Source organism: Aegilops tauschii, chromosome 6 (assembly GCF_002575655.3).
Source record: "Aegilops tauschii subsp. strangulata cultivar AL8/78 chromosome 6, Aet v6.0, whole genome shotgun sequence".
Classification (NCBI taxonomy): Eukaryota; Viridiplantae; Streptophyta; class Magnoliopsida; order Poales; family Poaceae; genus Aegilops; species Aegilops tauschii.
In genome coordinates, this window is record NC_053040.3 from 382,552,740 (window position 1) to 382,578,562 (window position 25,823).

Genomic DNA, 25,823 nt, shown 5'->3' on the forward strand with positions numbered 1-25,823 from the left:
CCTCTAGTTGACTAGCTCGTTGATCGATAGATGGTTACGGTTTCCTGACCATGGACATTGGATGTCATTGATAACAAGATCACATCATTAGGAGAATGATGTGATGGACAAGACCCAATCCTAAGCATAGCACTAGATCGTGTAGTTCGTTTGCTAAAGCTTTTCTAATGTCAAGTATCATTTCCTTAGACCATGAGATCGTGCAACTCCCAGATACCGTAGGAATGCTTTGGGTGTACCAAACGTCACAACGTAACTGGGTGGCTATAAAGGTGCACTACAGGTATCTCCGAAAGTGTCTGTTGGGTTGGCACGGATCGAGACTGGGATTTGTCACTCCGTATGACGGAGAGGTATCTCTGGGCCCACTCGGTAATGCATCATCATAATGAGCTCAATGTGACTAAGTAGTTAGTCACGGGATCATGCATTACAGAACGAGTAAAGTGACTTGCCGGTAACGAGATTGAACGAGGTATTGGGATACCGACGATCGAATCTCGGGCAAGTAACGTACCGATTGACAAAGGGAATTGTATACGGGATTGCTTGAATCCTCGACATCATGGTTCATCCGATGAGATCATCGTGGAACATGTGGGAGCCAACATGGGTATCCAGATCCCGCTGTTGGTTATTGGCTAGAGAGCGGTCTCGGTCATGTCTGCATGATTCCCGAACCCGTAGGGTCTACACACTTAAGGTTCGATGACGCTAGGGTTATAAGGAAGATTTGTATGTGATTACCGAATGTTGTTCGGAGTCCCGGATGAGATCCCGGACGTCACGAGGAGTTCCGGAATGGTCCGGAGACGAAGATTTATATATGGGAAGTCCTTATTCGGTCGCCGTAAGTGTTCGGGGGTATATCGGTATTGTACTGGGACCACCGAAAGGGTTCCGGGGGTCCACCGGGAGGGTCCACCTTCCCCGGAGGGCCCTATGGGCTGAATATAGAGTGGAACCAGCCCCTAGGTGGGCTGGGCACCAAACCCCCTAGGGCCCATGCGCCTAGGGTTGGGGGAAACCCTGGAGGGGGCGCCTCCCTTGGCTTGGGGGGCAAGTCTCCCCCCTTGGCCGCCGCCCCCCCTCTAGATCCATCTGGAGGGGGCCGGCCCCCTCTCCCTTGCCCCTATAAATAGAGGGGGGATCGGAGGGCTGCAGCACCACATCCAAGGCGCAGCCCCTCCCCTCCCCAACACCTCTCCTCCTCCGCATGAGCTTGGCGAAGCCCTGCCGGAGAACTGCCACTCCATCACCACCACGCCGTCGTGCTGCTGTTGGAGCCCTCTTCCTCAACCTCTCCCTCCTCCTTGCTGGATCAAGGTGCGTGAGACGTCACCGGGCTGCACGTGTGTTGAACGCGGAGGTGCCGTTGTTCGGCGCTAGGATCGGAATCCACCGTGATCTGAATCGCTACGAGTACGACTCCCTCATATGCGTTCTTGCAACGCTTCCGTCTCGCGATCTTCAACGGTATGAAGATGCACTCCTCTCTCTCTCGTTGCTAGTAAACTCCATAGATTGATCTTGGTGATGCGTAGAATTTTTTTTAATTTCTGCAATGATCCCCAACATTTGTAAGCTGCACTAATTCATCTGCAGGATGATCAACCCAAAGCCACTGAGTGGGTCCTCGATAGTGGATGTACAAATCACATGACTGGTGACAAAAATCTATTGATGGATGCTCCCTTATCTCCATCGCATCTGAAGCATATCATCTTCGCGACATAGGCAAAAGTCAGGTATTGGGTCTAGGTAAGGTTACGATCACAAAGGATCGACACATGGACAAACTCATGCTTGTCGAGTCCTTAGGATACAACCTCATGTCTGTCTCAATGCTTTGTGATCTTGATATGGTTGTTGTCTTTTGCAAGTATCGTTGTGTTGTGGTTATGGAAGCTGACAATTCCAAAGTCTTCAAAGGCTTTAGGAGGAGACTTGTATATTGTTGATTTCTCTACGGGACCACAACCAGCCGTGTGCCTACTTGCAAAAGCTTCAGAAGGCTGGCTATGGCATCGACGACTTGGTCATGCAGGCATGAGGAATTTACACACGTTTGCAAAGAAGAAGCATGTCATTGGCATTGAGAATGTCAAATTCCTCAAGGATCACTTGTGCGGAGCCTGTGAAGCTGGGAAGATGACAAAGGCTAAGCATCCAGTGAAGACTATCATGACCACTACTCGACCATTTGAATTGCTTCACATGGATCTCTTCGGTCCTAATCATTATTCTGCAGTTTCAAATGATGCATCTCAATATGGCTTTGTTATTGTTGATGATTACTCTCGATACACATGGGTACACATTGTTACTTACAAACATGAAGTGCAGGAAGTCTTCAAACGATTTTCCTCGAGGGCTTCAACCAACTTTGGTGTGAAGATCAAGCACGTCAGAAGTGACAATGGAACTGAGTTCAAGAATTCTGGTCTTGATGACTATCTTGATGAACTTGGTATTACTCATGAGTTATCTGCTCCCTATACTCCTCAGCAGAATGGAGCGCAAGAACGGGACTCTTGCTGAGATGGCTCGCACTATGCTTGATGAATACAAAACGCCTCGTCGTTTCTGGATTGACGCAATTGATACTGCGTGCCACATCATCAACAGAGTATATCTTCACAAATTCTTCAAGAAGACTGCCTATGAACTCCACACTGACAAGAAACCCAATGTGAGTTATTTCAAAGTCTTCGGTGCTAAATGCTGGATTAGAGATCCTCATCACAACTCTAAATTTGCACCAAAAGCACATGAAGGTTTTATGCTTGGTTACGGAAAGGACTCGCACACCTACAGAGTCTTCAACAACGTTCTTCACAAGGTTGTTGAAACTGTAGATGTGCGGTTCAATGAAACTAATGGCTCGCAAAGAGAGCACCTACCTTCTGTGATAGATGAACCAGCACCTGAGGACACTATCAAGTTCAAGGCTACTGAGGATGTCATTCCTACCGAAGAATCTACTGAAGAATTCATTCCAGAACATGAGGAACGCCGAGCTAATGCATCTGAAGAAAATGCTGAAGAAAATGGTGCTGAAGAAAATGGTGCTGAAGAAAATGCTGATCAAATTCCTCGACGACAACCAGCTCATCCTCGCGTTGCAAAAGAAGTGCAAGTTGAAAAGATCATCGATGACATTGAAGCACCAGGTCCTCTCACACGCTCAAAAGCTTCACATTTATCTAACTTTTGTGGGCACTATGCTTTTGTCTCTATCACAGAGCCCACTATGGTAGATAAAGCATTTCTGGAGCTTGAGTGGATTCAGGCCATGCAAGAAGAATTACATCAATTCGAGCTCAACAACGTCTGGGAACTGGTCAAACGTCCAGATCCTCGCAAGCACAATATCATTGGCACAAAGTGGATCTACCGCAACAAGCAAGATGAAAATGGCCTTGTGGTGAGGAATAAGGCACGGCTTGTAGCTCAAGGCTACACACAGGTTGTAGGAGTTGATTTCGATGAAACTTTTGCACCTGTTGCTAGACTTGAGGCTATTCGCATATTACTTGCTTATGCTAACCATCATGATATCACTCTATATCAAATGGATGTGAAAAGTGCATTCCTCAATGGTAAGCTTGAGGAAGAAGTATATGTTGCTCAACCCCCAGGTTTTGAAGATCCAAACAATCCTGACAAAGTCTTCAGACTCAATAAGGCCCTCTATGGCCTCAAGCAGGCCCCTCGGGCGTGGTATGATACTTTGAAGGAATTCCTCATGAAGAAAGGCTTCAAACCCGGTTCACTCGACCCTACTCTTTTCACTAAATCTTATGATGGTGAACTGTTTGTGTGACAAATATATGTTGATGATATTATCTTTGGCTGCACTGACCAACGTTATAGTGATGAATTTGCCTATATGATGAGTGAAGAATATCAAATGTCTATGATGGGAGAATTGAAATTTTTCTTAGGTCTTCAAATTCGTCAACAGCGAAATGGCATATTCATATCTCAGGAGAAATACCTCAAGGATGTACTGAGGAAATTCGGCATGCAAGATTGCAAAGGCGTCAAAATTCCTATGCCCACAAATGGCCACCTGTGCACTGATGAAAATGGTATTGACTTCGATCATAAGGTATACCGCTCCATGATTGGTTCTTTATTGTACTTATGTGCATCTAGGCCAGATATAATGCTTAGTGTTTGCATGTGTGCCCGATTTCAAGCTACACCGAAGGAATCACACCATAAGGCTGTGAAGCATATTCTTCGATATCTAGCTCACACACCAAGACTTGGATTATGGTACCCCAAGGGCTAGGCTTTTGATCTAATTGGATATTCTGACTCTGACTATGCTGGTGATCATGTGGACCGCAAGTCAACATCTAGTACATGTCATTTCCTCGGAAGATCTTTGGTCTGTTGGTCCTCGAAGAAACAGAACTGCGTATCACTGTCTACTGCTGAAGCTGAGTACATTGCTGCTGGTTCTTGCTGTGCTCAATTGCTGTGGATGAAGTAAACTCTCAAGGACTACGACGTCAACGTGAAGAATGTGCCTCTCTTCTGTGACAATGAGAGTGCCATCAAGATTGCTCACAACCCAGTTCAGCACTCGAAGACAAAGCACAGTCAGATTCGGCATCATTTTCTTCGTGATCATGTGTTGAAGGGCGACATTTCTATTGAGCATGTGAAGACTGAAGAACAGCTAGCCGATACCTTCACAAAGCCCTTGGATGAGAAGAGATTTAGCAAATTGCGGTGTGAGCTAAATATCTTAGAATCTTTGAATGTTCTTTGAAAAGGACACTCATCCTAACACTTATGCAAAATTGATGACTTAGATGTGCAACACATGAAGAAACGTTTTTCTTCAATCAATGAAGACTAACAATCTAAGTGTGAAGAAATTAACGAAGAATTTGATTCTCAGAACCCTACGACAATTGTACGCGGTTCTGAAATCATCATTCTTATACGGTGGGTCACGCCACCACCAAAGTTGAAAATTTTCAATTTGAGTTTTTCCTCAGTTTTGAAATTCCTCAGTTGTTCATTTTCTTCAACTTTGCATTGTCTTCACCTTTTCCGTCATTTTTCTTCATTAGCTATATATATATATATGTGAGTTTATGTCCTCTACAGCATTCACTTATGGCTAATTCTTCAAGTTGGTTTTTCTGCTAAGTGAATGTGATCGGACCCTTCCCCCTCTATGCTATACTCAACCCAATCGATTCACAAATTCTTCATGTGCGTTCTATTTGAAACTCGTTCAAAATCAGCTGAAGAATTTGTGAACGGAATGTTAAAACTTATCTTATCCAAAATTTTCGGTATTGCCGCTCAAACCGTTCCGAATCCCACGAAAACACTTATCTATTCACCCACGATCTCACACGATCTCCACTTCTCAGTACGTGGGTGACACATGTCAAGCGAATGAGAAGGGTCAGGGGCACGTTCGTCCAAAATCTTCGGGCGAACAGTTTTTCATCGTGGCTATAAATATCCCCCTCCCCTTCCTCACTTCCTTTACTCCGCTCGACCTCTCTCTCCTGCTCGAGCTTCTCAAACCCTAGCGCCGCCGCTACTTCATCGTCGCCGGTGAGGAAGAGCTCCACTGCCTCGACCTCGTCGACGTCGTACTTGCGCCGGCCGCGGAAATCTTCACTCCGCCGCCGCCATAGCCGTCTTCCTCCGCCAAGTTAGGGCGTGGAAGATCTGCACTGAAGAACTTCACATCTCCACATCCCAGTTCGTCGTGTTCTTCGTTCAGGGTAATTAAAAGTTACTTTTACTGCCCTCTTTGATTCAAATGACTTCTACAAAAATCTTCAAAGGTGTTTATTCTTCAGATTCTCACACACTAAAACACCTCACATGTCACCTGCTCTTGCTCTATTTCACTAAGCTATATTTTTCTTCAAGATTCCTCAATTGTGTGGATTTCTGATCTGTACAACTCTGGAACCTAAGACAAAGAATGCTTAGTGAAATTCTTCAAGACTCATCTGGTCAAATTCCTCAAACTTGTTCTTTTTACAAAACCTTTTGAGAACGCATATGACCTCTCCAAATTCCTCGCAACTATACTCTGTTCACAGGTACTCATGTCCACTGCTGAATCACTAGGTTCTCATCAACTTAACTCATTTGCAGCGTACCTCAAAGAAAAGTTGCATACTTCTTTAGAGAATTCAATTGTTCAAATTCCTCAACTGAAGAAAATGGCTGACGGTAAGAAGCCACAGAAAGGAGGAAAGAGACCTGAAGTCAACACTGCCTTTGAGATCCCTGATGATATATACAAAGACTATTGCACTCCTGATGAGGCCAAGTTTGGTAAGGAGAACAAGAATCAGCGCAAGGTGCGCATACAGAGAATAGAAAGGAGATGGGCAAGAGAGTGGAGGGAGTACAGATATGTTACTCCCAAATACATGAAGAAATTCGCACTCAATCTTCCATGCCCAAGACCTCCATTAGCACCTAGCCAAATAGCTGATCCCACCAGCCTCAAGCGCGGTGAGGATTATCCTGATGAATGGGCCAAGCGCCAGGCCAAGTTGGCTAGACAAGCCAGAGAAGCAGTGAGGAAATTCAACAAAGACTCTGCTGCCGCTGAGGCCTCTGTCAAGCCTAAGAAGGCCATGTCAAAGAAGCCTGCGCACAAGCCAAGTGCTTCACCTTCAATGCCCTCAAGGCCAAGTTCCTCAGCTATGCCCTCACGACCAGAATCCTCAAACCCCTCACGGCCAATTCCTCATGCTGCTCCTGCTCCTTCCAAATCCTCAGCTCCTCCGCCAAGGTCCTCAGCTGCTCCGACCAGATCCTCTGCACCTGTGCATCTTGCCACATGCCAAAGGACAACAGGAATCTCTATTGCCTCATGAGCTTCTGCTAGTTCCTCAGCTGCACCAAATTCTTCAACGGGACCTTCTCTGCTGAAGACAAAGACCACTGTTGGACGGGGTTCTCGATCAAGTCCTCACAAGAAGCAGGTCGCCTTCCAAGTGTCGTCTGATGAAGATGAAGCTGATGATGAGGAACTTGCTGAAATCATCAGAGATAGGCAAGTCAGGGCCGCTAGAGCCAAGGGCACAAATGTGCCTCTGCTTTTGGATCCGAAGTTGATCCTCGACTACATTGATCTCTGGCACAAGGACCCAAACACTCCTATGCATGATTTCAAGTTGACTCCTGGCCAAAGTCATATGCTGACTGCCTTCATCCAAGAAGAAAAATGGAAATATGAGAAGGTCAGGCAGATCAAGAAAGCACAATACAGGAAGGAGAACTTCCTGAAGAAAAACGTTGTCTCTATGACAAATGACGAACTTGTGAAGATCCACTCTGAAATCAAAGTCCTCGGCGATGATTTCAATGCTTACTATCCTGATTGGCAAGGAGCCAAGGTCAGGTTTGTAAAACTGACTGAGAAATTCACTTCAAAGGTTGCAGCTCCATCGCAACCAGAAATTCCTCAGGCTGAAGCATCTGCTCAGCCGACTGAAGAACATGCCAGCACCGCTGATGACATTCAGGCTGCTGAAGAAAATATGAGTTCCAGGGCTGATGACTGCATTCCAGCCGCTGATGAAATTGCCAGGGCATCCACTAGTGGTGCGCCTGAAGAAAATGAAGAGGTCGGGGCAACTGCATCAGTTGTGCCTGAAGAAAATCAACCACATTCCTCTGCTCCTCCTGCACCTACACCAACTCCAATCCTTCCATCTGCATCAGATGCAAAGAAGACCAAGGCTGCAGAGCGTGCAGCAGTGAAGAAAAGGAAGGCATCTACTTCATCAGATTCTTCAGCTCCGAAGAAGATGAAGTCTTTGACCAGCTCGTTTGCAAACCCCATTGATGTTGTTCCTATCTCAACCATGCCATCAAAGGACCTTGTTCCTTGTGATGAAGAATATGTGATTCCTAGCAAATCCGATGAAGAAAATCCTTCTGCTGCTTCGTCAGAGCAGATGGATGAAGAAATTGAAGTGGATGAAATCCCTTCAACTCCTGTTGTTTCCTCGCCTATGCCTCAGTTTACTGCTGAAGAGGCCGGCGTTGAAGAAATGGAAGATGAAGATGTGGACATTGGCTGTACCACACCTGTGCTAAATGATGACTTTTGGGAAAGTCAGCACCCCAACTCTCCACTCGTCACACCATTGCAACAAATTCCTCAGTCCCCAGCAACCACAGTTCAAATGGGATCTGATGAACCACATGCCACACCGTCTGTCCATGAAGAAATTCCAGCCACTAGTGCTGAAGAAAATTTAAATGAAGAATTGAAGACCCAGGCTGTCACTGGAGTAGCAGCTGAAATTCCTCAGCCTGAAGAACCTGAGATTGCGATTCCTGAGGTGATAATGCAATTGACTGACACTCCTCAGCCCAAGCCAAAGGATCCATTCTCAAAGAAGCAGAAATTCAAGGCTGATGATTTCTTCGGCGAGCACGTGTTCTTCACAGACTACAATCCCTATGATTCTGCTCGTCTTAGAAGGAAGCGCTTCTGGACCGCCAGCCAGGCAAACTTCTATTCTTCACTGCTCTTCAACAAGGACAAAGTCTTCGACCACGAGCATATTCCTCATGTGGACATGGAATCACTGCCATGCTTCACACCTGTCCTCAGTGTGCTTGATGACACAGGCCTCCTCAACTTTTGCACAGACATAGTTGATTGGAATGAAGAACTCATTCTTCAATTCTATGCAACACTGCACATCACAGGAGATGCTGACGATGTGAACTCCTGGGTTTTGGACTGGATGACCGAAAACACTCACTACAAAGCACCGGCCTCTGAATTACTTCACGCCCTGCCCATCAGTCCTCCACCTGAAGGAGCTCGTTGCATGTACCAAGAGCCTGAGCTTACTAATCACTATATGCAAGTGCTGATGAAGCCATTGAAACCCGGTCAAGCCTCAAGGACAAAATTCCTCGTGAAGGAATTGCAGTATGTACCAAGGACAGTCTATCACATTCTGACAAAGACTATGAGCCCAATCAAAGGCCATGACTCATCTGATGAGGAAATTGTTGGCATCATGAAGAATCTGGTATTCAACATCATTCATGGCATTCCTGTCAACTATCACGATTTCTTCATGAGGACTCTGGCAAATGTTGCTCTTTCACTGTTTGAGCTGAAGCCTTATGCACCGTGGATTATGAGATTCCTCAGAACAAGGTCTTCACTCAACTACAAGGCTGATTTTCAGAATCACCTCAGCTACTTGCCCCCGATTGAAGTCCTCAAGCGGACCTATTCCTCAGCTGACGAAAAGGGCAAGGCACCAGCTGTTATTGATGAAGGCATTCGTCCATTGGATGGTCAATTTCGCAAGGCTGCGTCTTATTCCACCAATGATGACTATGCCACTCATGATTCTGCTGCCCATGCCTCCAAGCCAAATCCTCAAGCTACTGCTCCTCGTGTGATGACTGACCGTGAGCTTCTGCTAAGTCTTCACCAGAAGGTGGATCGAAACCATAAATGGGTTAAGCGTCAGTTTGGTTCAATTCTTCACAACATGACTGCTACACATAATGCAGCGAAGAAAAACCATTACTACCTCCATGAAGTCTTCGGTCGCACCTGGGTTGTTCTGTCTCACATCTACAATGAAGAAGATCTAAAGAACATGGGTCTCAAGGAGGACTTTGACTGGTCTGCACCTCCACCGAAGAAATACAAGAAGGTCAAGGTTCCTTCCTTGGTGGCCAGCTCCTATTCTTCATCACGCGACATCGATGAGCATGAAGACTTGGACGACACTGCGGCAGGCCCTACATCAACAAACGACCCCAACAACGCTGGCGCTCCTTCATCAACTTGATATTCTTCAGGGGCGTTAGTCCTCATTTTTGATCCTTTTGGTCATCCGATGATAAAGGGGGAGAAATTTGAGTTAGTCTTCAAGCGGGTCTATCATATATGGGCGTTTTTTTGCTAAGTTACAACTCTCGTTCTTCTGAAACTTTGCTGGATCGAGTTGTAAACTTAAACTCTATGGTGGCCTGATACTTTTGCTGTGTTTTTCTGCATGCTTATTCCTCATTAATGTTAATGCACGCATGCTGAATTACATCAGTCACCATATTTCATCATGCATTTCAAATTCTTCATATTATATGTCAAATGCATGTATGAATTACAAGATATAGGGGGAGTTCTCCATGATTCTACTCTTCAAGTGTGCATTGCTTCAAAAGCAAATTCCTCACTATGCACATCTTCAGGGGGAGTTCTTCTATATCTTGCAATCAAATTCCTCAATATCAGTATTTACACTTCATATGTTTATCCCCGTTGAAAACTTAACCTATATTGTCATCAATCACCAAAAAGGGGGGATTGTAAGTGCATCTAGTGCCCCTTAGTGATTTTGGTGTATTGAAGACTTATAGGTTAAGGGACTAATGTGTTTATAAGTGTACACAGGTCTATAAGTCTATGAGGAGTTTGATATTTATTGAGAAAGTCGACCCTAAAAATGAAGTTCTTCGACTGAAGACTTTGGACTTCTGAAGACTTTCTGAAGACTTTGAAAGTGAAGAAATTGGTGTGACCTTGAAGACTTTGTATTCATTTGAGGAACATGAAGCGTGAAGACTTTTGTTTTCGTAGTTTCATTTTCTCTTTCTTGAGTCATAGGAAACACCGTACTGTTAAAGGGGGTCGAGGAAATACTAAGGAAAAATTTCCAAGTGATGCTCAACTCAAAATCCTACACCTACCAATCCCTTTGAGTGAAGCCATTGGAAATCTCATACAGTTCAGTCATATTTTTCAGTGACAGAGACGAATTTCTTCTGGTCTCTGAGGAATTTGTTCAGACTGAGGAGTTAGGAATTTGCCAGTGCGGATTGCCTACACAGTGAGGAACATGATAGCCCTGAGGAATTTGGTACTCAAATTTCCGACCGTTGCTGTGCTATGCGCCAGCTGTCCCAAAATATCTACCCACCTAACGGTCATATCATTGAAGGGCATTTATGTCTTATCATGTCAGGCTGCTCCCTAGGCTATAAATAGCCGCCCCCTACAATCACTAGCTGGTTGGCTGCTCCAGGAGAAACTGACACTTGTCATTTGAGAGCATCCCATCCTCCGAGGACTTTGAGCGAAAATCATCAAGTGAGGAAAAACCCAAACCCAAACACCTACAAACCCAAAGTGATTGAGCATCACTGAAGAGATTGATCCTGCGTGGATCCGACGCTTGTTACCTTTGAAGACTGTGCTTCTTCCAGACGGTTAGGCGTCATGGTCTAGAGCATCCAAGAGGAATTATGGATCGCCGAGTGACCGAGTTTGTGAAGGTTCGGAAGTCACCTGAAGACTTACCACGAGTGATTGGGCGAGGTCTGTGTGACCTTAGCTCAAGAAGAATGCGGTGAGGACTGTGTGTCCGGGACTGTGTGTCCTTAGGTTTAAATACCTAGCCGCTCCAACCACATGTACAACTGAGACAGCAGTTGGAACTGGTCTACCAAATCATTGTCTTCACCAAGCCTACTGGTTCTATTTCCTCAACTCTTTCATTTCCTCATTACTGTGTTGCGTGCTTGTCATATCTGTGTTTGAAGACTTTGACTAAAGACTTTCTCAATTTCCTTAGTTCAATTTCCTCAGTCTGTTTGTCTTCATCCCGTGCTATCTTGTGATTACGCTTTCTGTACTCTGTGCTTGTCTTCATTTTATCATGATGACCATGCTTGTATTCTGTTATGCTTACTTTTGAGTACTTATTCCGCTGCAAGTAGTTCTTCGCTAAGGAATTTCCTCACCGGCAAATTCCTCAGTGAAGAATTCATAAAAATCGCCTATTCACCCCCCCTCTAGTCGATATAACGCACTTTCACATTCCGTTTGGACTCCGTTTGATATTCTTTTTCTGCGAAACATTGAAATAGGCAAAAAAACAGCAATTTGGGCTGGGCCTCTGGTTAATAGGTTAGTCCCAAAAATAATATAAAAGTGTATAATAAAGCCCATTAAACATCCAAAACAGAATATAATATAGCATGGAACAATCAAAAATTATAGATACGTTGGAGACGTATCAATGGTATTCCCATCCCCTTCTTTGAAACCTTTCTCCTTTGATATCTATCTCCATTTCATCTCCTCATCTATGAACAATTTATCAAGATTGGATTCATAAGTCATTTTGAGTTGTCTCTCTCCAATAGTAAGACAAGAGATCTCACACTTCTTAACCAATTCATCTTTTTTAATTAACAACTTTTCTCTAATGTCTATACACACATTCCAAGTTAAAATGCCAACCTTTTAAATTCCCTCCCAACCCTCTAGTTTTTTTTGCCAGAGATCAATGTCATGTTTGCAGAAGATGCCAACATACCAACTTTTCATAACCACTTCATGGAAACTTTCTCTCTCTACCCAACAATTCTCATATCTAAATAAGTTGTTATGAGCAGGAGGGGTCCTAGTTGAAAGATGTAATGGAACATGATCAAAGAGGTCTTTCTTTAGTCCCACTATATTTGCAAGAGGAAAAGAAGAATCCCAATTTGAGGAAACTAAAATTCTATCTAGTTTGTCAATGGTGGCTCCTCCAACTTATTAGGCTAGGTATACAATCTGTTGTGCAAAGCTTATTATTTCAAACCATTAACCTTAATAATGGAATTGAAAGTTGAAAGTGTGTTATATCGACTAGAGGGGGGGTGAATAGGCGATTTTTATGAATTCGTCATTGAGGAAATACTACTTGAGGAAATTCCTAAGCAACGGACTACAAGCAGCGGAATAAGTACTCAGGTGCATGCATAACAAAGCAGTAGCATAGTCTTCATGATGAAATGAAACATACATTGAGCACAGGTAGCGTGAAAATAGGATAAGTAGGCTGAAGACAAGATGACTGAAGAATTAGGATTTGAGGAAATTGAGAAAGTCTTCAGTCAAAGTCTTCAAACAGTAACGATCAAGTACATCAACACATGAATGAGGAAACGAATGAGTTGAGGAAATAGAACCAGTAGCTTGGTGAAGACGATGATTTGGTAGACCATTTCCAACTGTTGTGACAGTTGTGCGTCTGGTTGGAGCGGCTAGGTATTTAAACCTGAGGACACACAGTCCTCGCCGTATTCTCCTTGAGCTAAAGTCACACAGACCTCGCCCAATCACTCGTGGTAAGTCTTCAGGTGACTTCCAAACCTTCACAGACTCGATCACTCGGCGATCCACAATTCCTCTTGGATGCTCTAGACCATGATGCCTAACCGTCTGGAGGATGCACAGTCCTCAAAGGTAACAAGCGTCTGTTCCACACAGGAGCAATCTCTTCAGTGATGCTCAATCACTTTGGGTTGTAGGTGTTTGGGTTTGGGTTTTCCCCACTTGATATTTTCGCTCAAAGTCCTCGGAGGATGGGATGCTCTAAATGACAAGTGTCAGTTTCTCCCAGAGCAGCCAACCAGCTAGTGGTTGTAGGGGGCAGCTATTTATAGCCAGGGAGCAGCCCGACATGATAAGACATAAATGTCCTTCAATGATATGACCGTTAGGTGGATAGGATATTTTGGACAGCTGGCGCGTAGCACAGCAACGGTCGGAAATTTGAGCTCTCAAATTCCTCAGGGCTATCATGTTCCTCACTTGTAGGCAATCCGCACTGGCGAATTACTAACTCCTCAGTCAGAACCAATTCCTCAGAGAACAGAAGATCGTCGTCTTTGTCACCGAAGAAATTAACTAAACTGTATGAGGTTTCCAATGGCTTCACTCGAAAGGATTGGGTATATGTAGGATTTTGAGATGAGCATCACTTGGAAAGTGTTTCCTTAGTTTTACCTCGACCCCCTTTAACAGTATGGTGTTTCCTATGACTCAAGAAAGAGAAAATAAAACTACGAAAACAAAAGTCTTCACGCTTCATAATCCTCGCATCAATATCGAAGTCTTCAAGGTCACACCCATTTCCTCATTTTCAAAGTCTTCAAGAAAACCAAAGTCTTCAACTGAAGACATTCATTTTTAGGGTTCGACTTTCATCGTAAATATCAAACTCCTCATAGACTTATAAAACCTGTGTACACTCACAAACACATTAGTCCCTTAACCTATAAGTCTTCAATACACCAAAATCACTAAGGGGCACTAGATGCACTTACAAAAGTATATCTCCATCTAGATAAAAATAGGGGTTGTTCTTCTCACTACATATCTTGATGATATTAAAATCACCACCTAGCAAGAAGGATCCTTTGCTTTTATTACACAATTGTGCAAATGCAGCTAGGAAATGGCCCTTCCCTGTAGGTTGTGCTGAACCATAAACTGTTGCTAGTAGCATCTCATTGTGTTTTTTTGCCCATGATATGCATAATAACATAAGTAATGATCACCATAATCTCTACCAACTACATAAAAAAATATCTTAATCAACATCCTGTAAATTTCCTCATGATCTACTAGTAGGAGCCAGGTGTTGCCGATGAAATTTTTTAGGGTCTTAGATTCTCCTTTGCCATTGTATATTAAAATACTTTATCATTGTCGCGATGAGACAAATGAATTGGAAACCTTGTTCGGAAATAAAATCTTTCAAGAACTTTTGTTTTGTAGGGGATTCCAGACCCTGCAATTCTAGAAAAGACCTGGTATAATTAACCATTGTTTTTTGGGGCCTATCCTTCCTTTAGCCCCCTGAACCCAAAACTAGGGAGCACAACTTGTACATTTTCCCATATGATTTAATTAGCTTAGCCTTTTCCAAGATAGCATATAAATGAGTGGCACTATCATCCCACTGTCACTATCACACTCAGCAAGTACACTTTCTTCATTATTACATTCAGGTTTAATAATGCTTTTATCAATTTAACTGAGATTTATCAAATAAAGCCTAGAAGTTTCAAGAGATTTATCACACATATCAGTTTCTCATGTTCATCATTATTATAATAAGCAACACCTAATTTATCAGTTATATCAGAAAGAATGGTGTTATCTAAGTTAAGCATGATAGGGACAGGCATGGTATCAATACCTTGGGTAGTGTTTTTCTCTGCCACCCTCTTCATAGCTAATTTAGTTCTGTTAGCATCCTACCGACCAACCAGTCTGTCACTCCTACTAATTTCTCTAGCAGGGATGGAAGCACTGACCCCAACTTTGCCTACTGCAATAATCTGTTTAACTTGTGTTCCAAAAGAATATCGGAACTTCGGATATCTGCCAGGCCAGAAAATTAACGATCTGCTTTATCTAAACAGAAAGTAGAAGGAAAAAGGCATATCAACCATGTTTGAGCATCTCGAAGAAAAAAATCTTTGAATCTCCTCGTAATCCGAGCGGACTATCCGCACCAATCTAAACCCTATCATATGTGCGGCGAAAATGAGGTTATTCGAACACGTCCGTCAGGGTACAACAATCCGGCTCTTGTCCCCCTCCTTGCCCTCCGGCCTGCTCTCTTTCTCCTCTCATCTATTATGTCATCGTCCATGCCACGCCCTCCTCGTCCTGCCCCCACCTGGAGCACTGCCGACGTCCTCTGTTTGATCCCCACCCGGAGCACCGTCTTCCGAAGTTGTCGCAATCCCATACATGGTTGCCACCTTGGATGCCACCCCAGTACATCCTAGTCCTCCCAACTGCTGCCGCCATACACCTCATTCACCACATGCTCGACGAAATACTCTTTTGACCTTTTTTGCACATTTGTGGGGACACGCGATGGAGTCATTGTGAGTTTGTTGCCCTAAATAATGAGTTTATTACAATGAGTTCTTCGATTATTTGTCATCACCTCGTAGTGTCATCATCAACATCATCCAAGGACAACATCCTACAACGTGATGATGATGATGAGCACCCTCGAAGCAATGGAGAAGGAAGAGGAGCACGTTCCTAGGTTCAACGTCTGGCAGGATAATTGTTACTAGGAATAGGACAAAGGACCATGTGATCTCTACAACTACTACTTCAAAGCCCCCGTTATATCATGAGGACTTCTTTCGACGTCGCTACCAGATGTGCAAGTGTCTGGTCTTGCGCATAATGGAGGTTGTGAAGCATTATGATAGTTGACACCGATGAAGGATACTTCACACTAGGATTGCACCGGAGCACTGTCATTATTTCCTTGTATAGAAATGTATGTTTGGATGCAAGAAAGCGCATGCATTGACACAATGATATGATTTGTCATCACCATGATGAAGGTATTTGGACCGGAGTAGTGGATAGAATGAAATGTCAAAGACACATACAAACTTTTGGTAATTAGAGTAGCAAGAGGCTTTCACATTATACTTGGTTGTGCCGACTGCATGCATTGACAATAGAAGAATTATCTGGTAGGTTTGTCAGGGCAATACCAAGGTCACATCAAAGAGCCCACCAACACTATTGAAGCAGTTACATCAAAGACTTGTGAATTTAACACTCTTTCTTTAACATAGCATGGTCTCAAAAGGACCAATGTGCTTCAATGATCTTCCTTGTTTAAAGACTCCGAGGGAGAGGCTCCGGAGTGCAACTACACCGTCAACCGACACGATTAGATGAATACAGGTGAGGCTCGACACCTGCTGTCCACGAACATACAGAGTGCCAAATTTGACTATTGCCGTGTCCGCGGACATATGGGACATCAAATTTGACCATTGCCCTTGAAGATGCTCTAGCAAACGACTCCACGTATACTCAAACTTCAAACACCTGTGAAGATCTATTTCCTTTCACATTTCAAATCCGCCTATGTGAAAATGCATAATAGACTCGTCGAGTACAGACACTGACCAAATGCAAGTACTGTACATAGCATAGGCTTACTGCACAATGGATTGGTTTCAGTCCCCGTTTCGTTTCATCTCGTTTCCCCACTCCAAAATACTACTACTACTATGAACGCCGGCAGGCTCCATGACCGGTGAACCAAATACATACTGGCTGCAGGGTTCAGCTGAACTGCGTGCGGACACGCCAACTTTTCTCGGCTGGTCCAGTAGAGTCTTCATGAATCGGCTGCCAAGCTCTTCCGGTGGATGCTCATGAACTTGGCGATAAATTCTGCACAAAGCCAACAATTAACTTTCATGGTCTCAGGCTGTTTTAGTTTACATGATAGCATGAGTGCCAAATTACCTTCCAGTTTCAGCAGTGCACTGGCTCCAGCCGGCAACCTCTTATCCTGAAATTCAGTATCGTCGTGCATGGTTATCATAGCTCACAGGGGTAGTGCATTTAAAACAGAAATATCCCGAGGAAACTTACGTAGTAGGCGTGCCAGTAATAAACATCCCTCTTTATGTTAGCATGGATTCCCTTCAGGAACAGCTCTACAAGTTTCTGCAGGGAAAGATAATAATCAAGAATGAAGTTTAATCACGCGGTTATGTCTGTGGAGTTATTTAGTAGTAGCACCCTGGAGGTTAAATCTGAATAACTCGTACCTGGAGAACAAGTTTAGGAGGCACGGATTCAACCAAAAGTTTTTGGAGCTTGCCTCGTACCAAAAACAACCTGTGTAATACTTTGATGCGTTAGCAAATAAGGCTGCAAATGTAATGGCACAGCTAAATAACATTTTCCAGTGTTAGTAAAATAAATAAACCAATGATGAGTTGGTGACTGATCAAAGCTGTGGCAATTCATAAAGTGAAATATTGGTGGTACTTAAAGCATAATAATGATAACATGTTCACAACCAATGAGAAGTGAGGAAGGACAATGAAAACATTCATGTCTAAATTTTGTTTTACTCCAGCAAAGAGCAAACCTTTTGGGAGAAGGATCTTCTAAAATTTCTGCTGCGAGTTCCTCAAGAACACCATCCCATCCTAGCGGTATAGCTTGTCCATCAACAAAGGGGTAACTGGTCGATCAAAGGGAAAAATGGACGTGAAGAGCACATGCTAGGATCATCATCATAATGCAAAACCGAAGGAAATAAGAAGACTTGAGAAGAGACAAATACTACAAAGCATACTTGTTAGCTCTGCATGCCTCCAGAGCTAATATCGCCTCCCTCAAGTTGTGCGCGGATCGGGTCGCAATGGTGTAAGCCAAACTTGCGGGGAGATCGAAACTCTCTCTTTTTGATATGTGATTGAGAACCTCCACAACCTGTTTTGTATTCAATTTGCAAGTCAGCTAATGCAATGCATCCGTAAATGGAAGTCGTTTATTGACAGGAAGATGGAATGAAAGACAGATACTGCAATCATATTTGTGAGTCATCCGTCTTTCATTTCATCAAGGTAAAACGGAACCTCAATCCCGGTGGATACAGGACACTCTCAGACAGTGGCGGAGCGTAGTGGGGACAATACCGGGCCTTGGCCACCCCTTGCTAGAGAAAAATTTACACAGTATGATTATATTTTTACTAATCGCTCTACTAATCCTCCGGCATGTCTGATCACCCTAGCCTTTTCTATGTCATACACTCGTTTTGGCCCCTCCTTACATTTGGTTCACGCTCCGCCACTGCTCTCAGAGCCCCTCCGCCCGCCCGCTGTGTAGCTGCCAGGTAGGTCCCCATTGACAGAAGTCGATTTGTTTTCACGTGTTGCTTCCACCAAACCCCACACAGGCAGGGCACACTGGCACAGCACGCCCGCACCTTCGTGGTCGCCTTTCTCTCGCTCGAACCCTCTCCTTCCTTCCTCGCGGGTTTCTGGCGGCCGTCTCAAGCGAGGAATCGAGGCTCGAGAGAGAGACTGCTACCATCGCCCCTGACGGAGGCCTGGGACGAAGCCCAGGAAAAGGCCCAGCCCACAAAGAGGATTCGGCAGCCAGCCGAGCGCTACGCGTCTGACGACTGGGTCATGAGGTTTCTCTCTCTCAAAAAAAAAGTGTAAATCCATCAATTGAAAAATAGCCGTTGCCTTCTAATCCATCACTCGGGATCGGAAAGGCGGCCTTCATCTCGGAGCAATCCCCCATCCAATTCGCCCAAATCCGCATCAGGCTGCTGAGAGAGAGAGAGAGAGAGAGAGAGAGAGATGGGTAGGGCAAGAAGGGGAACGGCGGCCAAGGGCACGAGGAGGCCGCGTCCCGCGGCGAAGGCGGCGGCCGTGGCGGGCGACGGACATGAGGAAACCAAAGATGGACCTGAGAAAGCCGCCGGCGGCGGGGGCGGCTTCTTCTGCTGCTACCTCCTCCGGTCGCTCTGCCCGCGCAGCAAGAGCCGCACGTACATTGGGTACCCCCCCCCCCCCCCCCCCCCCCCCCCCCACCTCGTCTCGCATCAATCAAAAACCCCATCTTTGCTTCTTGCACCTGATTGATTGACGGTTGTGTGGCAGGTTCACGGTGAACCCGCGGCGGCGGATCCGGCAGCACAACGGCGAGCTCCGATGCGGCGCCTGGCGGACCAAGAGCGGCCGCCCCTGGGAGATGATGCTCTGCATCTACGGCTTCCCCACCAACGTCGCCGCCCTCCAGGTAATTAACCAACCCTTCTTCCCCTTCAAAGACCCGCTTCGTTGGATGGCGGGTAACGGCCGCTCCTCTGCTTTCTGCTAAACGTGGCCGCCCCTGTTTCTTGGCCTGCAGTTCGAGTGGGCGTGGCAGCACCCAACCGAGTCGCTGGCCGTCCGCAAGGCCGCCGCCGAATTCAAGTCGCTCGGCGGCATCGGCAACAAGGTCAAGCTCGCCTACACCATGCTCAACCTCCCTTCATGGGAGAAGTAAGGCTCCTCTCTCTTTCTCCTATCTCTAGCTGCTCCATCCATGGATTCTTCTTTTCTTGGGGCCGACCAGAGTTGACTAGTAACAGTATACTGATGTGAACGGCTGTTCTGATGCCTGTGCCTGTGTGTGTTGCCAGCTTGAATCTCACGGTGAACTTCTTCTCCACCAAGAATACCAAGTTCACCGCGGGCTGCCCGCCCCTCCCCTGCCACATGAAGACTGTCGTTAGCCCGATGGAGGATCTCCCGTGCTACGTCGAGGGCCTTTCGTCCGAGGACGATATTATGGAGCCTAGAGAGGATGAAGAAGAACCATATGCGGCTGTTGGCGGCGACGCTTCTGATCATGGTTTGCAGACACTGGATTTGGAAACCGGAATTGTAGGCGGTGAATCAGACACTGATGAGTTTTTTGCTCCAATGGATCGGAGTGAGGTCTTTGCATCAAGAATTTCAGAATCCTCTGCAGCCCAACCAGTGGAAGAAGAAACCAGAATTGTTGACTGTGATATTGAATATACCATTGATGACTTCGGTGAATCAGACACTGATGAGTTTTTTGCTCCGATGGAACGGAGTGAGGTCTGTGGATCAAGAATTTCAGAATCCTCTGCGGCCCAGCCAGTGGAAGAAGAAACCAGAATTGCTGACTCTGATGTTGAATATCCCACTGATGACTTCGGTTACATGGAATGGGGCGGAATTCACGAGACATCAGAATTGCACGTGTCTAGAACACCACCTCGATGTTCCTCGAGCTCGTGCAGCGATGATGTTGCTGGAAGATCAGTAAACTGTGTGACAGGGGAAGCATCTCAAGTGTTGAAGGCAGGTTCAGACGATGGTAATCTTTTCTTCCATGAAATTGATGTGGTAGACTTGGTTACACCAGTCGCCCGGTTTGCTAGAGATTGCAGCAAAGTGGCCAGCATTTGCCCCAAGATTATTGATCTGACAAATTCCCCTATTGTCATTGAGTTGTAATGCTTTGCTGGACTGATCAGGTACAAAATCTTGTTGTAGTAAAATGGTATCACAAAATAACAGCCCAGAGATGAGACAGGCGTATACAGTAGGCAGATTTGTACAAGACTGGGTGTTGAGACTCGCAGTACTCTTTTCTTGAGACAGAATTGTTCACACACACAAAAAAAGAACAAGTATTCTTGTTGTTTTATCAGAAATAATTTATTGGGGTTCTACTAATATCTATCAAAATATGTCATTGTTTAGCTGCTCATTATCTTGGTTGGATTGTAATGCAATCATTATTTTCTTTAACTGTGTTGAGGTTCTGAGACTGGGCTGTAATTTTTTGACACCACATTATGCTTTCCGTGGGTTTTCATGGAACGTTTGAAGCACCAACAGTAAGGATGGTAGTTTTACTGTTGGTACCCGGTCTTACAAGAGTGGCTATTGGAGGCACTTTGCAGACTGGCAATAACCTCTAATAAATAGAGAAAAGTCATCCACTCCAGCAGAAGACCCATTTTGTTATGACATATGGGACCCGGCAGTCACCAATCTTAATGGTTCTCGGAACAAACTGCAGCGTTAGTGTTCAATCTTATTTCTGTGTTTCTAAATTGGAGACTTAGCTAGTTGATAAGAAGCTAATGTGTATTGTAATCACTGGAATTCTGTAAAATCTCATGTATGCATTAGATACTTGTTCTGCAATCTGCATACACACCCAATCCTTCGAATGGAAGTACAAAAAAAAACCCGGAGAAAACTCACCTCACGTGTATTTGGCACACCAATGCTAATAAGCTTACAACGGTTTGTAATAGAATCAAGAAGATGGGGCCCATCTTGGCAAGTCATTATTATCTTGCATGAATCAGAGGAGGAATCGATTATCCATTTTATCAAACGCTGATTATTCTCACTAACTTTGTCAACATCATAGAGAACAATAACTGGAATCGATAAATAAGCGTGTTAGGAAGTTTTCAAAAGAAATGAGAATTAAAAAAACAGCACTGCACAGGATGATACCTTTGAAGTTCTTTGTTGCAGATATCTCAGTGATTTTATGCTTACTTGACATTTCATTTGCCAGAGCTGTCAAAGCATATCTGGCATTCTTGGATTGAGACCTCATATTGAGTTCGACATGGTGATCACTTGATGACAATGGGACAAAAATGGGGGCAGATGCAGGTCCCTGCCAAAATCAGGGGAACCCATCCTCACTTAAAATTCCTATAACATAATTACCTTATGTGGTGTTCTTTTAATATACTCCCTCCGTTCCAAAATAAGTGTCGTGAAACCACGACATTTGTTTTGGAACGGAGGTAATATTATGGAAAACCTTTTCTTGCGAACTGAGGGCATCAATGTGTATAATAATTAGATGGTAGTGCCACATGGTAAGCAGTATGCACGCATTTAAATGTTGACTGTTGAGCAATGAAGAATTTATGTTTTTATTCCACTCCAAAAGTTGTTGGGATGAAATGATGGTTCAAATTTCAATTGTCTCAGAGAAAACAAATATGCTAACCTGGTATGGGAGATGAATTAGAAAAGAGACTGCAAACATCAACATTACAGAAATTACCTAATTTCTTTTAAAATGCTGAACAACACAAGACATGAACCACAAACTAGATCTCTATGGACTTACAGATGCACTTTGACACGAAATTACATATAAAGTTAACAATTTACAAAGTTCATTTGAGAAGTAATATTATTTTGGCTCAATACTTGCAGTGGTCCTTGTGAATTGTTTCCCTATCCTTTAGCTACAACGATGAGCTAGCAAGCAAGACTGCATGAACCTAAGTAAAGCAATTTCGTCTTCCTTCAATGATACAATTAAACTTTTACATTGTCTTCAAACAAGAAGGCCATGATTTTATGCAAACTACAGCATACAATTGTTGCAATTGGCAGGAATGTTGCATCAGCATCAAAATGAGCTCAAGTTAAGGGATGTCCAAATACCCTAAAGTGCATAAAACAACTATATAACATCTACTTGTCCATGACAGGACTAACCTGGGCATTGCAACTCTTCAAATAGTGAGATACCTGGAAAAGGAACAACAAATAGTTAATGCGGTCTATAATGTGTAGTATATAAATATGGCTTATTGCAGTGTTTAAAGTTGTACATTCAGAGAGGAATCACCAAAGATCTCAGTGAGTACTGCTCTGCATAATGATCTCTTTCCTGATCCTGGAGGCCCTTTGAGAATGATATGAGGGCAAAACTCAGGCGAGATCTGTCAAGAACGGGAACTCACATTTAGAAGTCTAGATAGCTAACATTGAGCTACTGGAACAATTATCTATAGATTTTAGCGTAGCCATGCAATTGCCAAGCAAATTTATACAAATTAGCTATTTTTGGATTTAATGTAACTGGCCGGTAGAATGAATTAAGATTAACTGGAGTCTTTTGGCTCAATTTTTTTTTTTGAACCATAACATAAGTACTCCGGTTGAGAAATTAACCAAGTGAGTTCTTGTTTAATGACAAAGTTACATTGAGATTTAGAAATTATGCTTAATAAAACTTGTGTAGTTAGGAAAGAGCTTGAAGTTGTTACCAATTGTTTAAGCTGTTGAACTTGCTCCCTGTGACAAGTAAATCCATTCAAAGTCCGTGGACGATATTTATCAGCCCAGAAAAGTCTAATCTTCTCCACAACAAGTGCCTTCCGAATAAAAGTTGATTCAGAATCATCATTTGTTTTGTGGTTTGTCGGTTCTGGTTTACGACATGACTTTCCAATCACACATGGAAACCAAGCATCATTTTGGGTCTTCTGCCTGCTAGAGGTGAATTTCATGACGCCTCCAACTAGTTTCCCAGTGAAATCACTGAACTTTCCACTGTCCCCACTAAACCGGTCACTGTTTAACCGCCTACTCAAAGTGGTGCCACTGCTAACTTGGGAGTGCCGACCATTAGCATAGATGGTGTTTGTAGTTCGTGAAAAACCAGTCCTGACTGAAACAAACTGTGATGTCCGGCCCAAATTATTGCTATTTGCTTGAGTAACATCAGCATCATCGACGTTTGAATCAGAGGTGAAGGATTTGTCAATACTGTTATTCTTTACTAATGTTTTCGCAAGCGGGGCCCTACAGTCACGGGAGAAGAAAATGTCACCTGCAGACTCTGTGCTTGTACATGTATACTCATTATGTTTGGAACTAGGCCCCTTGCTATTTGCAACTAACTCATTGATCTCTGGGGAACAATTTTCTGCATGTGAAGCACCTTTCATAACATCAATTGAGTCTCTTTCTACCTGTGTTGAGACAGGAGTGCCACGGAATGCAGGAACTCTAGAAGGATGCTCCTTCTCATGAGGTCGTAGCTTCGGTGTAGAAATTGACCGGCTACGGGATATCCTCTCCTTGATCGACGATCGACTAAATTTTTCCATAGAAGGCCGAAATCTGGGAGGTGTCCGGCTGCTCTTCTTGCGTGATTCATTGTTTCCACCAGCATATGGGGAAGTATGGCGTCTCTGTTCGGTGACCCTGGGAGGAGTACGATTATTCCTCAAGCTTGAAGTTTTCTCATCAGGATAATCTCTTACACGGTTCGGAGATGTATTTTGCCTTCTAGTACCAACTTGGGGGTCCCTAGCAGGATCTTTAGGCAACCGAGTCCGCTGTGATTTCAATATTGCGTCATTCCAAGGGCTATCATGCCACTCAGTTTCTGTATCTGAAGGTTCATAGCCACTTTTGGGGCGTGTTGACTGCCTATTGTGCCCTGCATTGCTATCTGCAGCTAGCATACTTGATCACACAAATCTAAGTTCCTGCGGTTCAGAAAAATTGCATTACTGTGAGATCAACAAAAAATTACTAGACCCTTTCTTAAATTGCTAACGACCAAGATTAATTATGGCCTAGCTTGAACTTCAAACAAATCCAAAGTAACTTTTGGCCTGTCTTCTACTGCATGATAATACCATAGCAGCAATTAGTTCACAATGCAAATATGCAACTACAATGGTGATAAGGCACTCTGCTAAATAATTTAGCTTGACAGCAATCCAGCATAACTTGTAGAAGACAAAAACATTAGAATGATAAGTAAAACAAAAACTTACTGTGTGGCGCAAAATGTAAATTCCGCTAACATAGTAACATGGACCCACTGTTATGTTAATTCAGACTCAAGAGACTAGTCAACTTTAGCAGTATTAGTTTGGTGTCCGCAGGTTTTACTCTCCCGTTGCTCTATCATGGAATTCTTGATGTATGGCAGTACTAAATTGCAATAGTTCACTTTTTTCATATGACACATCAAAGAAATTATATATTCTAGTGAATATCTGGATAGAAAACTATTTAAAAAAAGGGTAAGTCATCATGGCCTTTGTGTGAACAAGCTGAAAACCCTGGCTCCTAGATATGGAAAATACTTTTCCATACGTGACAGGCCCTAGTAGTGGCTGTCTCTGAAATTGCAAGCGATCGAAGGAAAAACAAGCAATTTGGTGGGGAATTTGCTGATTGATTCACTCAGATCCGAAACAAGATAGCTAGGGTTTTCGCCAGCCGGAACACGGCGGCTACAAGGGCCAAGCCCAGAATAATCCCGATCCCCTTTCCACAAGCTGGAGGGTGGTTTATAAAGCAGAATTCAGGGTAAAGTAGAAAGCGACATGTTCGACAGGTAAAAGACAGCGCGGTAACTTTTAAAAAGTAGGACGCGACGACTCTGGCCGTCCAGATGAAGATCGACGGCTGTGGTCACACTTTAACGGCGAAGCGGTAAGTTCTCCTCGCGACCGCCAGATCACAGATCGACGGTCATAGCTCCTCCAGGCAATAGCTGACGGTACTGTGGCTCATCCAATGAACTGCTACAGTTGGCGGGCCTGACAATACGATCCCGTAGCCGGTTCACTATCTTGTGATAAGAGAACAATTCAAGCATCCGGTGCAACAAAGCCAAACTAAAACTAGATCAACAAGTTCAGGTCGCAGCTGACATATGAAAAGTACTGCCCTGGAGAAACCTTTCCAGACACATCAACTCCTTGGAACACAGTTGGCGGGATTTGAAATATGGTATTGACCCAGGCCCTGTATTGACCAGGGTAGCAACGAAGTGTACTGCCAACAGTTGAAAGTAGGCTAACACAAGA

General features: G+C 44.1%; 2 protein-coding genes across 2 annotated transcripts; one reads left to right on the forward strand and one right to left on the reverse strand.

Moving 5' to 3' along the window:
• Nucleotides 1-16,636: 16,636 nt before the first annotated feature.
• LOC109760683 (uncharacterized) lies at nt 16,637-25,421 on the reverse strand. Its single transcript, XM_020319491.4, has 11 exons — nt 23,256-25,421; nt 22,818-22,928; nt 22,702-22,734; nt 21,691-21,859; nt 21,430-21,611; nt 17,979-18,115; nt 17,769-17,864; nt 17,443-17,512; nt 17,264-17,338; nt 17,135-17,180; nt 16,637-17,059 (listed from the first exon to the last, which is right to left on the reverse strand). Exons 1-11 carry the CDS (start codon nt 24,459-24,461, stop codon nt 17,004-17,006), a joined length of 2,181 nt encoding a protein of 726 aa, XP_020175080.2. The 5' UTR covers nt 24,462-25,421; the 3' UTR covers nt 16,637-17,003.
• Nucleotides 18,874-21,054, forward strand: LOC109760685 (uncharacterized). Its single transcript, XM_045229984.2, has 4 exons — nt 18,874-19,196; nt 19,300-19,438; nt 19,550-19,683; nt 19,824-21,054. The coding sequence occupies exons 1-4, from the start codon at nt 18,997-18,999 to the stop codon at nt 20,668-20,670; spliced, it is 1,320 nt and encodes a 439-aa protein (XP_045085919.1). The 5' UTR covers nt 18,874-18,996; the 3' UTR covers nt 20,671-21,054.
• Nucleotides 25,422-25,823: the final 402 nt, after the last annotated feature.